We start from the raw sequence: 12,381 nt of genomic DNA on the forward strand, positions 1-12,381 counted from the left end.
CATAGCAGCAAAGAGATCTGGAGGACTAGGACTTTGTCCAGAAAGGCCCTGTTCTGAACTTTTTACAAAGCTTGGTTAAATGAGATGAAAAATGGGTTAGGTTAAATCAAATTAACACATTCTCGGGCCCCTGCACCTCCCTGCTGATGTTCTCAGTATGGAGACTCGAGCTCTGGCACAGTGCCTCAGCACCATCTTCTGGGGATGTAGCTGTCGTTGGTGAGACTCTAATCAAGTGCCACGAATGTTCAATTACCTGCATTATCTATGGAAAGGTATTCTATCACTGAAAAATCACCCCCAAAATATTCTGCTCCCTTTCCTCACTTTAACTCCAAAAAGTTACCCTCACTTCATGAGCTATCTTGATCCAACTGTGACCAGTGTTCCTCCTTGTTTTCTTTAGCCCATGAGAAAGGCTTGACCTATACGAAGGTCTTTATGTTTTCCTACCAGAAGCCTTCATTATGTCCGTAATAGAAGTGCCATGAGGATGGCAAAAGGAAAAGTGATTACCCTCAAGTGAGCTGAAGCTGAGCAAGGAATATGCTTTTCAAGATGAGGCTTAACCATTGGAAAAGCTGGGGCAGCTTGACACAAGTTTAGCATAGGCTATTTCCTGAGAACTATCCATCAGCGTGACACGCTCAGAAGGAACTGTTCAAAGTCAACAGTGTTGCTGTACCAGCAAAACAGTGGCAGTCACTGTTTCTACCCCAGGAAATCGTCTTGGGGTTGATTTGGGTTCTCTTAGGACATCAGCACTGCATGACCCGATTTCATACACAGAAGCCTCATTCCCCCCTTCAGCCCATGGCACAGATGATACATACATCACACAACTCTGTTGGGGTACATGTTCCTACAGCTAAGTACATTCTGAAGAGAACAAGGGCAGTTTAAGTATTACCAGATGCTGTCTCCATGTAAAACTACAGACTAAGCTTCCACTACACGGTGCTTATCTTAGCCTTTGCTAGGTAGAGAACTGAGCTCTCCTTTGTTAATGGACTAACAGTATTCTGTTTGCCCTGCAGGCTAATTGATGAACCTTACTCTAAGGTAAGAATAAAATTAAGTCGGAGGCATATTCATGGTCAGTTTTTAATAAACTACAGTACTTACCAGGAAGAGTTGGAAGGCAAAATGGAAATGTCCTTTCTGCTTTGTTCTCCAGAGGAGCTGACAGAAGGAAAGTATGAAGCAGGCCTCAGTCTTGACGAGGAAGAAAAGTGTTTCCCATTACTTCTAGAGAACTAAAAGTTAACACAACTTCATATGTAACAGAATCAAAAAATTGCTTTCTTGGATTATTTTTTTTTCCCCCCTTCAGATCACACCCATGTTCTTCTTACTCAGGAAATAATCAATATTCCTGACATATACAAACAAGAGGTACACAAAGTATGACCCATTTTCTAGGCTACCAACATGCAGATTCAAACCCAAGAGCTGTAGGAAGCACAGTAATCAGTCCCTTGAAAAGGAACATGTTTTATTTCTGTATGTATTTGGAATCTGTAACCATGGAGTTTGATAACCAAGCCTACACCTGTGAAGGAAGTTAGTCCAGTGCAGTTTTGCAATTGCAAAGGCTAGAGACACAAAACTAGAGTAACTGAAATAGACAATTTCTTTGTGCTTGTACATCTAGCTACTCTGATGCTCAGGTGATAGTGAAAACACCCATTCAAATGACTTCCAGAAAAAACAGATTTTCAAATAGCCTCCTGATAGCTCAGCAACACTGATAAAATTTTAGTATATGCAAGAACTTATAAAAATTGGCAATAGAAGTACAATAGAATTTCTGAGTGCCACAGTGGCTTGATTAAGTTGAGAGATTCTACTTCCTAGTTTGTTGCTCAGATAACGAAGTTGCAATTTACCAGAGTAATTGAAATAAACTTGGTTAAATGTTTTGTCACTTGTTATTTACCCACAAAAATCAGAAAGAACTAAGTTATTTAAAACTAAGAAATTTTCTATTTGACAAGGAGAAGAACAAACACTACCAATTGGTAATTTCAGAGACATCAAATGGCTGAAGATATTTTTATTACTTTCCACACATTTGAATCAATAAGGAAATTATACATGCAGCAATCAAGTAATTCAGCATCCTTCCAATCCTGCATTTACCTTGCAATTTTTTTTTTTTAATCAAATAACAGCTGTAAGGCCATTTTACAATTTAATGATAAGCAATCAAACTGTCATTCAAGGTAACACGATGGCACATGAATTTCACTCCAGGCAAGTGTAAGGTTATAGACAATGGAAGGAACAATCCTGCTAAACAGACACATGATGATAGGTTCTAAAATTAACTGAAACTACTCAGAAAAAACAGATTAAGGGTCAAGATCAACAGCTGACTGAGAACATCTGCTAAAAACAGAAAAACACTCAGACAAAATGTTGAGAAAGAAAAAGAATAAATATGCTAAGTATTGTCCCACTGTTTAAAACTGTTGTATGACTTCACCTTGTTTATTTACTGCATCCAGCTATGAGACTTCCATAAAATGAGCAACTTGCATCAACATCAGGGAAGAGTCTTCACTGCTGTGCTCCTCTATAGCCCTGAAGTAGAGCAATCCAGGTATCTGGACTGCAGATAGCAGAAAACAAGAGTGCTGGGGAAAGACAGAGGGGCTCCAAGTATATAACCGTACCTGTGAGGAGGTATTAAGTGACATCACATTTATTTTCATTTAGAATTCCCTGACCCATTGCCTGGACTTTACATTTTTCTATTAGAATGAAAAGAGGAAAGAAACATTTCAACACCAAGCACAAGCTAATGAAAAGGAAATCCAAGTTCTCATTCACACAAACAGAAGATGAAGACAAAAAGTTGAAGCAATGGAAGAAGTGAATGACTTGTGAATCAGCCTCACTTTGCCACTTTCAAGTTCGAAAGAACAAAACATTCATCTTTGGTAAGGACAAGATATGGATGAGTATAGGGGTACAACCCCATTTTACAGTTGGGAAACTAGAGAAGCAACTTAGTATGAGAATCTCATCTTACACATCAGGATAGACAGAACGGAACCACACATTATCCTTATGAAAAGACATTTCATGCTCAGACAATCCACTGGGGAACAGTAGAGAAAACCGTATCGGAGTTTGTTGCCACTACGCTGACTCACAGCATTGTTGTCCCCATTTAAGCTATAACCACATAAAAATTAAAGAAAAACTACTTCTGCTGAAGAAATGGCTCACCATTTTTTACATTGATTTGGCATTTTTAGAGGCACCAAATTTGTTATTAAAGCCAAACTGCAACAGGCATTTAGTGTCACTTTCTTTGAAGAAAAACAATTTTAATCTCATGTTTGTGTCAATAAGTCACTGATTTTTTTTTTCTTTAATGAAACAAAAGACAAGACAGAGCAGCAATCCAAGAAAACAAACGAAAGAACCTAACTTATAACTTAAGTCATGGAAAAATTTGTGAAGGGCAGTAAGGTTGCAGCTGTGCTATCAAAAATGAGCAGCACTTATCTGGCTGTATGAGCTAACTATCACAGCCTCTACAGACCAACTGGTTGAAAGCTTGGAGGAAGGGAGAAATCTCAGACTGGATGTTGATAGAGAACATCTGAAAATGTTTTGTTATGGGCAAGTTATGAAATTAGGTTCATAACAAAGTTATGTTCCAAAGACATCATTCCTTTAAGAAAAAAAGATTCAGACACAAGCTTTCTAGAACAGTATTTCAGCTTTAATGGAGCCGGAACTGGAGACAATCAGAACAATTCTATATATCTATATACAGACTTTGGAGCATGATTAAGTATCATGCTTCCTATATACAATCAGTTGAAATAATAGAATGGAAATATGACCTAGAGAGAAAATAGGAACAAGCTTATGCAAGGTTATTTAGGTGGTTTTGATCGTAGCTGTCGCTTGATGATTTGGTGATCACTTTCCTTCTCTTTTTGTTCTGTAAGGATCTGAAAAAGATAGTATTTAAGAGTTACTCAGCATTTCTTCACTGACAAATGACATGCACTTCTAGACCGATGTAACCAACAACATGTTTTTGCCCAGAAGCTGTTTTCATTATGAAACTTGCCTATTATTTTTAGCTAGAGGTCTCCAGAATAGAGAGACCATCACAATAAGCAACAAATATTGAGAACATACAGAATCAGTATTTGTTTCATGAAAAAGGGAAAGTCTAAAGAAAAATGTAATCTGAAAGCAATTCATTTATAATCTCTAATACTCATTTTGTGAAACAGGAAGTGTTCAGAAAACACTTTTTAGCTTAAATGCCTTTGGCGTTCTCTGATTTTCCTGGGATTCCACTTTTTACTTTTCCTTTCATTTCCAAGCTTTTCATCTTCTTTCACTCTGCATTTCTATCATTTTCTTCATTCTGCTATGGACAGTATTTTGGTTTCTGCTGCGTTCATTCATACAATTTACAGAAAATTCAATAGAGTACCTCAGTATGGGCAAACACTAACCACAGTGACGGGAAGAAAGGATTGAACAGAACAAAGAGATGCAAGTCCAACACAGCAAGAGTACACTCAGCACTAGTTACTGTGAAAACCATAAAGTCGGATTTAAGAAACACTACAAGCCTTGGCCTATAATACTCTTTACAGGCTACCTTAGACAGGGCAACACAATTTAAGCACACCCAGAAGGCAATCTAAACTGTGCTTTGGAAAAGCATGGATGTATCCACATCGTAAAGTAATCCCAAATATCACTGGGCATAAACAGAACCCAAAATTACCTTAGGTGTTCACTTGCCCTCAAAAGTTAATTGTATACGAAGACTTTATCTTCAATGTTTTGGTCATGCTACTCCAAATCTACTGATCCCTTAATGGTGTCTATTTCTAGTCTCCCTTTATGCTACATTTCAACGAACACCAACTACTGCAAAAACAAATTAAGATTCCATTGCTGCAGTAGAGGAAAAAGTAATCTTCCACACACCACAGCTAAGATATCTATGAATCCAGATTTAAAGATATCTCTGTGATTACTGTATCACCTACACATTAAGTCAGCAGTCAAGATAAGTGAGAAAACAGAGGAAATTAAAACAAACAAAAAACCCAAAAAACACAGCAGGAAGACTAAAGAAATGGTTAGTAGAATCAAGAAACAAGTTAGCACTTTCAAGCAGCTTCTGCAACTTCATCGGACCTTCAGGTTTGTTCTGTCACCCTAACAGTTCATTTTAATCCAAGACTACAGAAATACATAACAATGGGCAGAGCAGTAACCTGTAAATCACTTACCGAAGAAGCGGGGATATCTAGAGGGGAAGAAATGTTAGTTGAATACAGCTTTCTCTTAGCTCGTTTTGGCTTGAGCTTCTTTTCTTTGACACTTTCTGGTTCTGGAGACTTGGGTGAGCTTATTGTCACAATCAGCTTCTTTGCTGGATGAAAAAGTTTTTCATTGAAAATCAAGGTCTTACTGGTTTTGTGAGTCTCAAAATTCATTAATAAAGCAAGCTTTATTAAAAAGCAGTTTAAAAGTGAAACAGATGTAGTCTGAAGTTTAAATATGAAAATTCAGAAGTGGTATTTGACTACCATAGCTTTCTATAGCTGGAAACTGTTTTCTATAGCTTCAAATGCAAAAGCTTAAGGGACCCATTTTAATAGCACATTAAAAATTAATTAGAATTGAGATTTTACTGGAAGTTAAATGCTTCAACAAGAGTTTAACAACAGCCAACAACTTTATGCTGACAGAAGCACAGGGCAGAGTCAATTTTCTCTATACACTTGTATAGTTTTATCAAACTAGTATTCGATCTGTCAAGATGAGTGTATGCATATTATGAGCTAGAAGGAAATAAGAAATCCCAAACAATACTAACTTATGCAAATGAGGAAAAAAATACAGGACATGGTAATAAAGGTTGCAAACTAGAAGTTATTTGCTCAAATTAAGTATTTTCAGGGTAAAATTTGGAGTAGTCTGAATTTGGCTTCCATTGATAGTAATAAGTTGTCCTCAGGAAACCTGTCTGAAACCTGGAAGATTTAAGAAATTCCTACTCTCATCATCTAAACTGTCTTACAACACATAAGTAAGATGTACTTTGTAGAAAGTCATGTCTTCAAGTTGGCAGAGATATTAACTCTCCACACTGAATAATGACTGACCTTTTAACCAGTCAAACAACAGTGCCTTTTAGAATTTAACACTGGCGATTCCTAGTGCCCTCTGCTAATTGTAATTTTACTTTTTTTTTAAAAAAAACACAGTAACTCAAAGATCATGTCTTATTGTAGGAAAGACTAGAAGTGTATTCCTCAGTGGGAAGCCCTACCAGTTAATCTTTCCAAGGCTATGCTTAAAACTTAACGAAATCCATTAATTGCTTCAAAATCAGCTTATTGAATTTTTCCAAATATTTTCATGAGACAATGGTTTCAGATCCTATAGAACTCAAGTTTCCTTCCCACATATGTACATCAAAATTTATTAATAGTTTCCAAAGAAACAAAGCAGAAAGGGGGTGAGCAGGGAATTACTTAGAGAATAAGATAAGATTTGGAATTTGCATTCAGGTCTGGATTATTTTTTTTTTTTTTAGAGTAGTAGGGCTAGTTTCTGAAATTGCTTTTAACTGTTTTACAGTTAAAAAGTTACAAAGTAACTCAGACATTTTGAGCTTAACATTTACCATTACTTTTATGATAAATTTACATGCACATATTCCACACTGCATCCTTTCATTCCATCTGGTTTACCTTTCACACTTAACCTAAACTTTAGAACCACATGGTCCTTGCAGTCAAGAGCTTTTTCTACTCTTCAAGACTCAATACAGCAAGCCCCAGTTCTGAGTCCATTATTTCACAAAGGAAAGAACAACCTAATACAGCAAACTTGTGATTTAACAACACATACATTAATAGATTACAGTAGAAAAGAGACATTCTACGATTAACAGAGGACATGAAATAGGCCTTATTTATTCTGCACAAACCTGTAGAGTGAATAATATTAGGAGAACTTTGGAATAAGTCCCCAATTTTTTGTAGTGTTCCATCTTTCTTCTTAGCTGACTTTTTACTTGAAGTAGATTCTTGCTTTCTTAAGGAGTATCTTTTTCTAGACAGCTGTGTAGTAGACGTCTGTACAGAAATACAAGATCATTGTTTAAGTTGTAAATTGACTTATCTTCAAGCTAAATTCCTTTTTTTTTTGTTTCAGTGTTATTTTCAAGCTGTTGTTTGAGCACTGCTACTGACACCTCTGGTCATTATACTAAAAATACTACCACAGCAAGCAATGTAGACAATCTCATTTTATATCCAGAAAGAAAAAAAAAAAATCAAAGTTTCAAAAAACACATCTAAGGACATACATAATATAGGAAACAAATAATTTATAACCAGAACAACTTGTCTAATGAAATACTCTACTTTTTTTTTTAAATAAACTATGCAGGAGGAAACTGATGGGGCAAGTAAATCTACTACACACCTTCTGAACCTTTTAGGCCTACTAAGGCCTAAAATAGTCCTTTAGAATCGTCATACATATCGATGACATGAACCTTAGTTTTACTTCAAAGACATTGGCTATAACATCACACTTAATAATGTTCAAACTAGTCTTCAGTATTCAATATGCAATATTCTTCCTTTTGAATCATTGTACACTACAGCTAGTACACATTCTTGGCAAATACAAGTAGGCGTAGCTTATAGAGTTTATTGGGAAGACAACACAAGTGTTTAATAATCCTATTCAAGTACACAGATAAGGGTAAGACACTGCTGTATAAGAACATTTGTTTCTTTCATAAATCAAACTTTATCAAAAAGACCAAGCTAACTTCAAAAATAGAACAGAACCAAACCATTTTCTTGTTGTTTGTAGAAGGCGAGTGAGTCATAACAGGTTTTGCATTTTTCTTGTTCTTATTTTCCACAAAATCCTACGAAAATAAATACGACAAGTTTTAACTAAGATTCTTCTGGAAAGAACAACATTACTTATATTACAAAAGCAGCCACTGTTTAAATGCTGCAACTAACAGTAAGGAGGCATTGGCTAATACTGGATAGAGGTAACTATTCAAACGTAATTTAAATGCTAAACTTGTGGAAGGGAACTAGAAACACCTGTAGTCAAACCATTCTGACATTTACTATTTCCTTCTCTCCATTATTTCCTACACTTAGGCTTTAAGATACTTGACAAGCGAACATACAAAATTAACTCAATAAATCTAAACATAAATTCAGATTTACAGTGACAACCATAACAACAGGTGGGTAGCACAGTACCATTTTGTTAAACTGACATTAAAAGCATCTATCTTGTGAAGTAATGCCAAGAGATTTCAGATAACCAATAGACATACCAACAGATAACACCATCAGAAAAGGGGAAGAGGATTTTGTTCTCTGTTTAATTAGAAGGAGGTCTTTGCAAAAGATTTGGTTTTGTTTGCTTCCGAAAACCTACTTTTTTTTTAATTTTAGTTTTTAAAAGGTTAAGGAGCAGTACATGGTGATTTTAGCAGCACAGCTTTTCCCTCAGTCTTTAGTTTTACTGCTGACAATGTACTTCTCAGTGTTAGAAAACCTAAAAACCAAATCGTGTCTTCAGTAGACTTGTGACAAATTTACTGAATAATTTTATAATATTTTTCTGTTTGGCATATGTAAATTATCAAATAATATTGCTCTTCTATTCATCTGAATGTTACTCTTATTTAAGGTACTTTTAAATTTAGTTCCACATTATTGAAAAGTTACTCAGCTAAAGCTATCCCATGAGGGGTGGGAACACTGACTACTACACTACGAAAGGACTTAAATGCGTGGGTAAAAATGTATTCTTTAAAAACATGGATTACAATGTTAAATAAAATATATTAATCTGTAGATAAGGATTGGTATTCTTCCAGTGCCTTCAGAAGGGTGGTTATTTTTACACCTGCTTTTTCAGTAGCCTGAGAGAATACTACTCTTGAAGAAAATTGGACCAAGACATGCAAAATTTAAATCAACTGGACGTTATTCCAAAATGAAGTGTTGAATTTCAGATGAATTAACTCAGACAGCTTTTAACAGTTATTTTTGTAAACCAATAAAATTAAACTATTTTATTGTTTAATAAAATGAGTTTATTGAAGTACTACTGAACACTCATCACTGTAGTGATTATTTCCCTTAACTGTTTTGCTAAGAGAAAAAAAAAATATCACTTAGGAATGCTTGAAAGAAATTCTAGAACACCATCAAGCTCTGAGACAACCTCACTTATTTAAAGAGATCACTTACCACCTAGCCAAGTCATCCACAGGTCATCTCCCTCATACTCAGTCAGCTTCAAAAGTCCTTAGAAGTATAGAGATTCAAAAGCCCCCCAGGTAGGAGTACAAGTACCACCCCAATGGGGTCCTAGGTTTTCATAGCCTTTGTAAGTGCCTTAGAGATAGCTGTGTTGGTGCTAACGCTGATAAAATGAAGGAGGAAAGGAACATACAGTTCAGGTAGGAGCAGTGAAGACTTTTACCACCTTGAACTGCTGTGGAGCCTCAGTCTCACACGTAAACAGCACAGCATATTAAGAAGGCTGGAGCAGATAATCTAGCACACCAAATTAAAGAGGAATTAATGTCTACAGAAAACAGGGGTGTTCAGGTGCTGTTGCAATTATTTTTGTATAGTCCCTCTAAGTACAAAAAGCTCAAAAAAACCACAGGCTGGAGAAATGAAGTCGAAGGAAGTGGTCTTGAAACTCTGAAATGCATTGACTGAGCTCAGAGGCCTAACTTGTAATTGCCTGTTAGAATCGATTGTAATTTATACCAATGATTGCCTAAACCAAAAGAAGTAATTCCATAGAGCTGGTCTGTAATCCCACATATCAGAGCTGGAAACAGGAGCAAACGCTACCAGCAGAGAGAGAGAAATATAAAAGGTACAGAGAAAGTGCAAATTAGGAACAAGAAGCCAGAGTCTGGATAAATTGAAGTCTATGACCTTATTCAACACAGCCCAGAGATCCATCACTCGGGTGTGTATGTGTCAAGAGGTTTAAATATACCCCAGATATATCCATAGGATCTCAGTAAGAATCAGAAGATAAAGGTAGGATTTTAATAAATGATCAGAGTAATACATTGAAAAACTGCACAACTTATTTTGTTGTTTGATCTAGGTCATACCTCATCCATCTCTTGACTCTTCCTTTTCTTTCTTGGCTTGAGCATTTTAACTGTAACTGGTAAGGGGCTACCCTGGTGCTTCACCTCCATCTTATTGGGCTGCAGAGGTGTGAACTGTATTTCCATCTCTGGTTTTGGGAACCGACTAGTTTTTCCACTTTCTGTGGACACTTCAGAAGAGTCAAGGACAACTGCTGAATAGTCCTGCAAGCATATTGAAGTTTTAAGAAAACAAGTTTTAAAATAACTATGAGTTAAAAACAAACCACTATAATACATATCCCTCTCCAGTAGGTTACAAAGTAAGCATTCCACCTTCCAGCTGTTAGCTTTAGGAGCACTTATAATCGAAGTGAAGAAATCTATAAAAGTATAGCAGAGTTTAACTCTTATTTTCTAAAACTTCGGTTACATTTTAAGTAGTTAACATTACTATCTATCTATGGTCACAGAACAAAGTTCTCCTTGATGAAGTCAGCCTGATACTTTGTTTCCAAGTCATTTTCCTCAAGGGCAGAGGCAGCTAGTCATGGTTTTCACAGCTAGCAGTGCCAGAATTGACATGATTTTCATCCTAACTCTGCAGCTTCTTAGGAACTGGGCAGTTACAGAAGCTTTTGAGAGAAAAGTATACTCATGCTCTAGCTTATCTTTAGGGAGCTTTCTCATCCTCCTCTACGTTGGAAAAGTTATTTGTGTAACAATGTCCAACTGGCAAGCTACAAGCCAAATTCAACCTATGAGGGACTTCTACACCTGCACGTGTTCTCTGGAGGAAAAGCAGGCATTCAGGCAGCACCACTGCCCACAAGACGAAGACTTGTTTTGTATCTGCTGGGATTTTGAGTGGGATCACCATCACCACTTCATTCCCAAGAATGGAGCTGTCTAATGAAAACATTTTTTCTTATAAATGCTATTTCATGAAAGAGTTAGCAATCAAAAAATTTACGCAGTAATAATTGTTAATGTCATTAGCTAACAAAGCTACATACAAGAATCCTGCAGTGGAAGAAAGCAATTCAGTTTGCCCTGTTATTGCTCATCCATTTAAAAGTGTTTAATTTTTCCCCCACCCCAACAGGTGACACATCTAATAATCAGCCACTTCATAAGCATCAGTGAGAGGCAGGTTTCCAAGAGCACACAGTTGAAGTCAGATATAATTATTCACATTATTATGTTATACAGCTTTTATTGCTACCAAAAAGCCACCAAATCAGGTGATCTGGTCACCAATACAGGGATTTGCAGAATAAAACTTTAGAATTCTTCAGGCAACAGGACACATTTTCTTCCCTATTCTGCATTTAGCAAAATCCATACAACTACATAAAATTTTCAAATTTAAAAGCTTCATACCAACCTCACTTAATGAAGAGGTGCTATTAAGACATCGAGATAACGAATAATTTTCTTCAACTTTGTCAGGTCTTACTGGCATACTTTGTCCAATTATAGGATTAGTTTTGCTTTGTTTTTCCATAAACTGTAAATATTTAGAATAAGTAAAAATTATGCTAGACCATAAACCTCAAAATATATTGAGTTTTCTAAAGTTACAATATAAAAGCTCAAGTGCAGAAAGCTAACAAACACTGAAAGACAACACAAGTTTAAGTCAGTAACATCTACCCACAATGAAATCCCAAAATGTGCCCTACTGGGTCTCACCAACCATCTAGTTTGACATTCTGCCTCTGAGACTGAAAAAGGGAGATGCCATTTAGGGATGACATGTGTGATCCTGACCACCTTGTCACCTGTTCCCTCCATACTCCCACAGCACTCTCAGTTCTTGCATTAGAAGTGTCAGAGTGTCACTGCTGCCTAATCCTCAGAGTATCCATTTATGAATAGATTTATGGATTTATACTACAATTTTTTAAAAAATGACAGTACCTATCACCTCCAGAAGATCAATAGCTGCTTCAGAGGAATACACTATTTTAATTGTTTTTATAATTAAATCCCATTAGTTTCATCGTGTGCTGCCTAGTTCTTGTACGATTTTAGGAAGGACAGTTCTGCCTTCTGTTTACCCACCACAACCATGATTTTGTAAGCCTCATACCCATAAGCCTCTGGCAGCCTTAACCTCTCCTAATCAGAGTGCCCGCTTCTTAACCTCTCCTCACAAGTCAGGAGACGCATCACCTTGATCGCTTCATTTTTTTCTTCTTTAT

The 12,381-nt window shown here is 36.4% G+C and overlaps 1 protein-coding gene across 1 annotated transcript in view; it reads right to left on the minus strand.

Moving 5' to 3' along the window:
- Positions 1–3,896: 3,896 nt before the first annotated feature.
- KIF20B (kinesin family member 20B) overlaps positions 3,897–12,381 on the minus strand; it is a 43,838-nt gene continuing 35,353 nt past the window's right edge. The window contains 6 exon segments of the mRNA XM_010161890.1: positions 3,897–3,974; positions 5,286–5,428; positions 6,995–7,142; positions 7,874–7,951; positions 10,196–10,399; positions 11,562–11,684. Of these exon segments, the coding sequence (XP_010160192.1) occupies positions 3,897–3,974; positions 5,286–5,428; positions 6,995–7,142; positions 7,874–7,951; positions 10,196–10,399; positions 11,562–11,684 (774 nt within the window).

This window comes from Eurypyga helias, unplaced genomic scaffold, assembly GCF_000690775.1.
Source record: "Eurypyga helias isolate BGI_N326 unplaced genomic scaffold, ASM69077v1 scaffold3562, whole genome shotgun sequence".
Classification (NCBI taxonomy): domain Eukaryota; kingdom Metazoa; phylum Chordata; class Aves; order Eurypygiformes; family Eurypygidae; genus Eurypyga; species Eurypyga helias.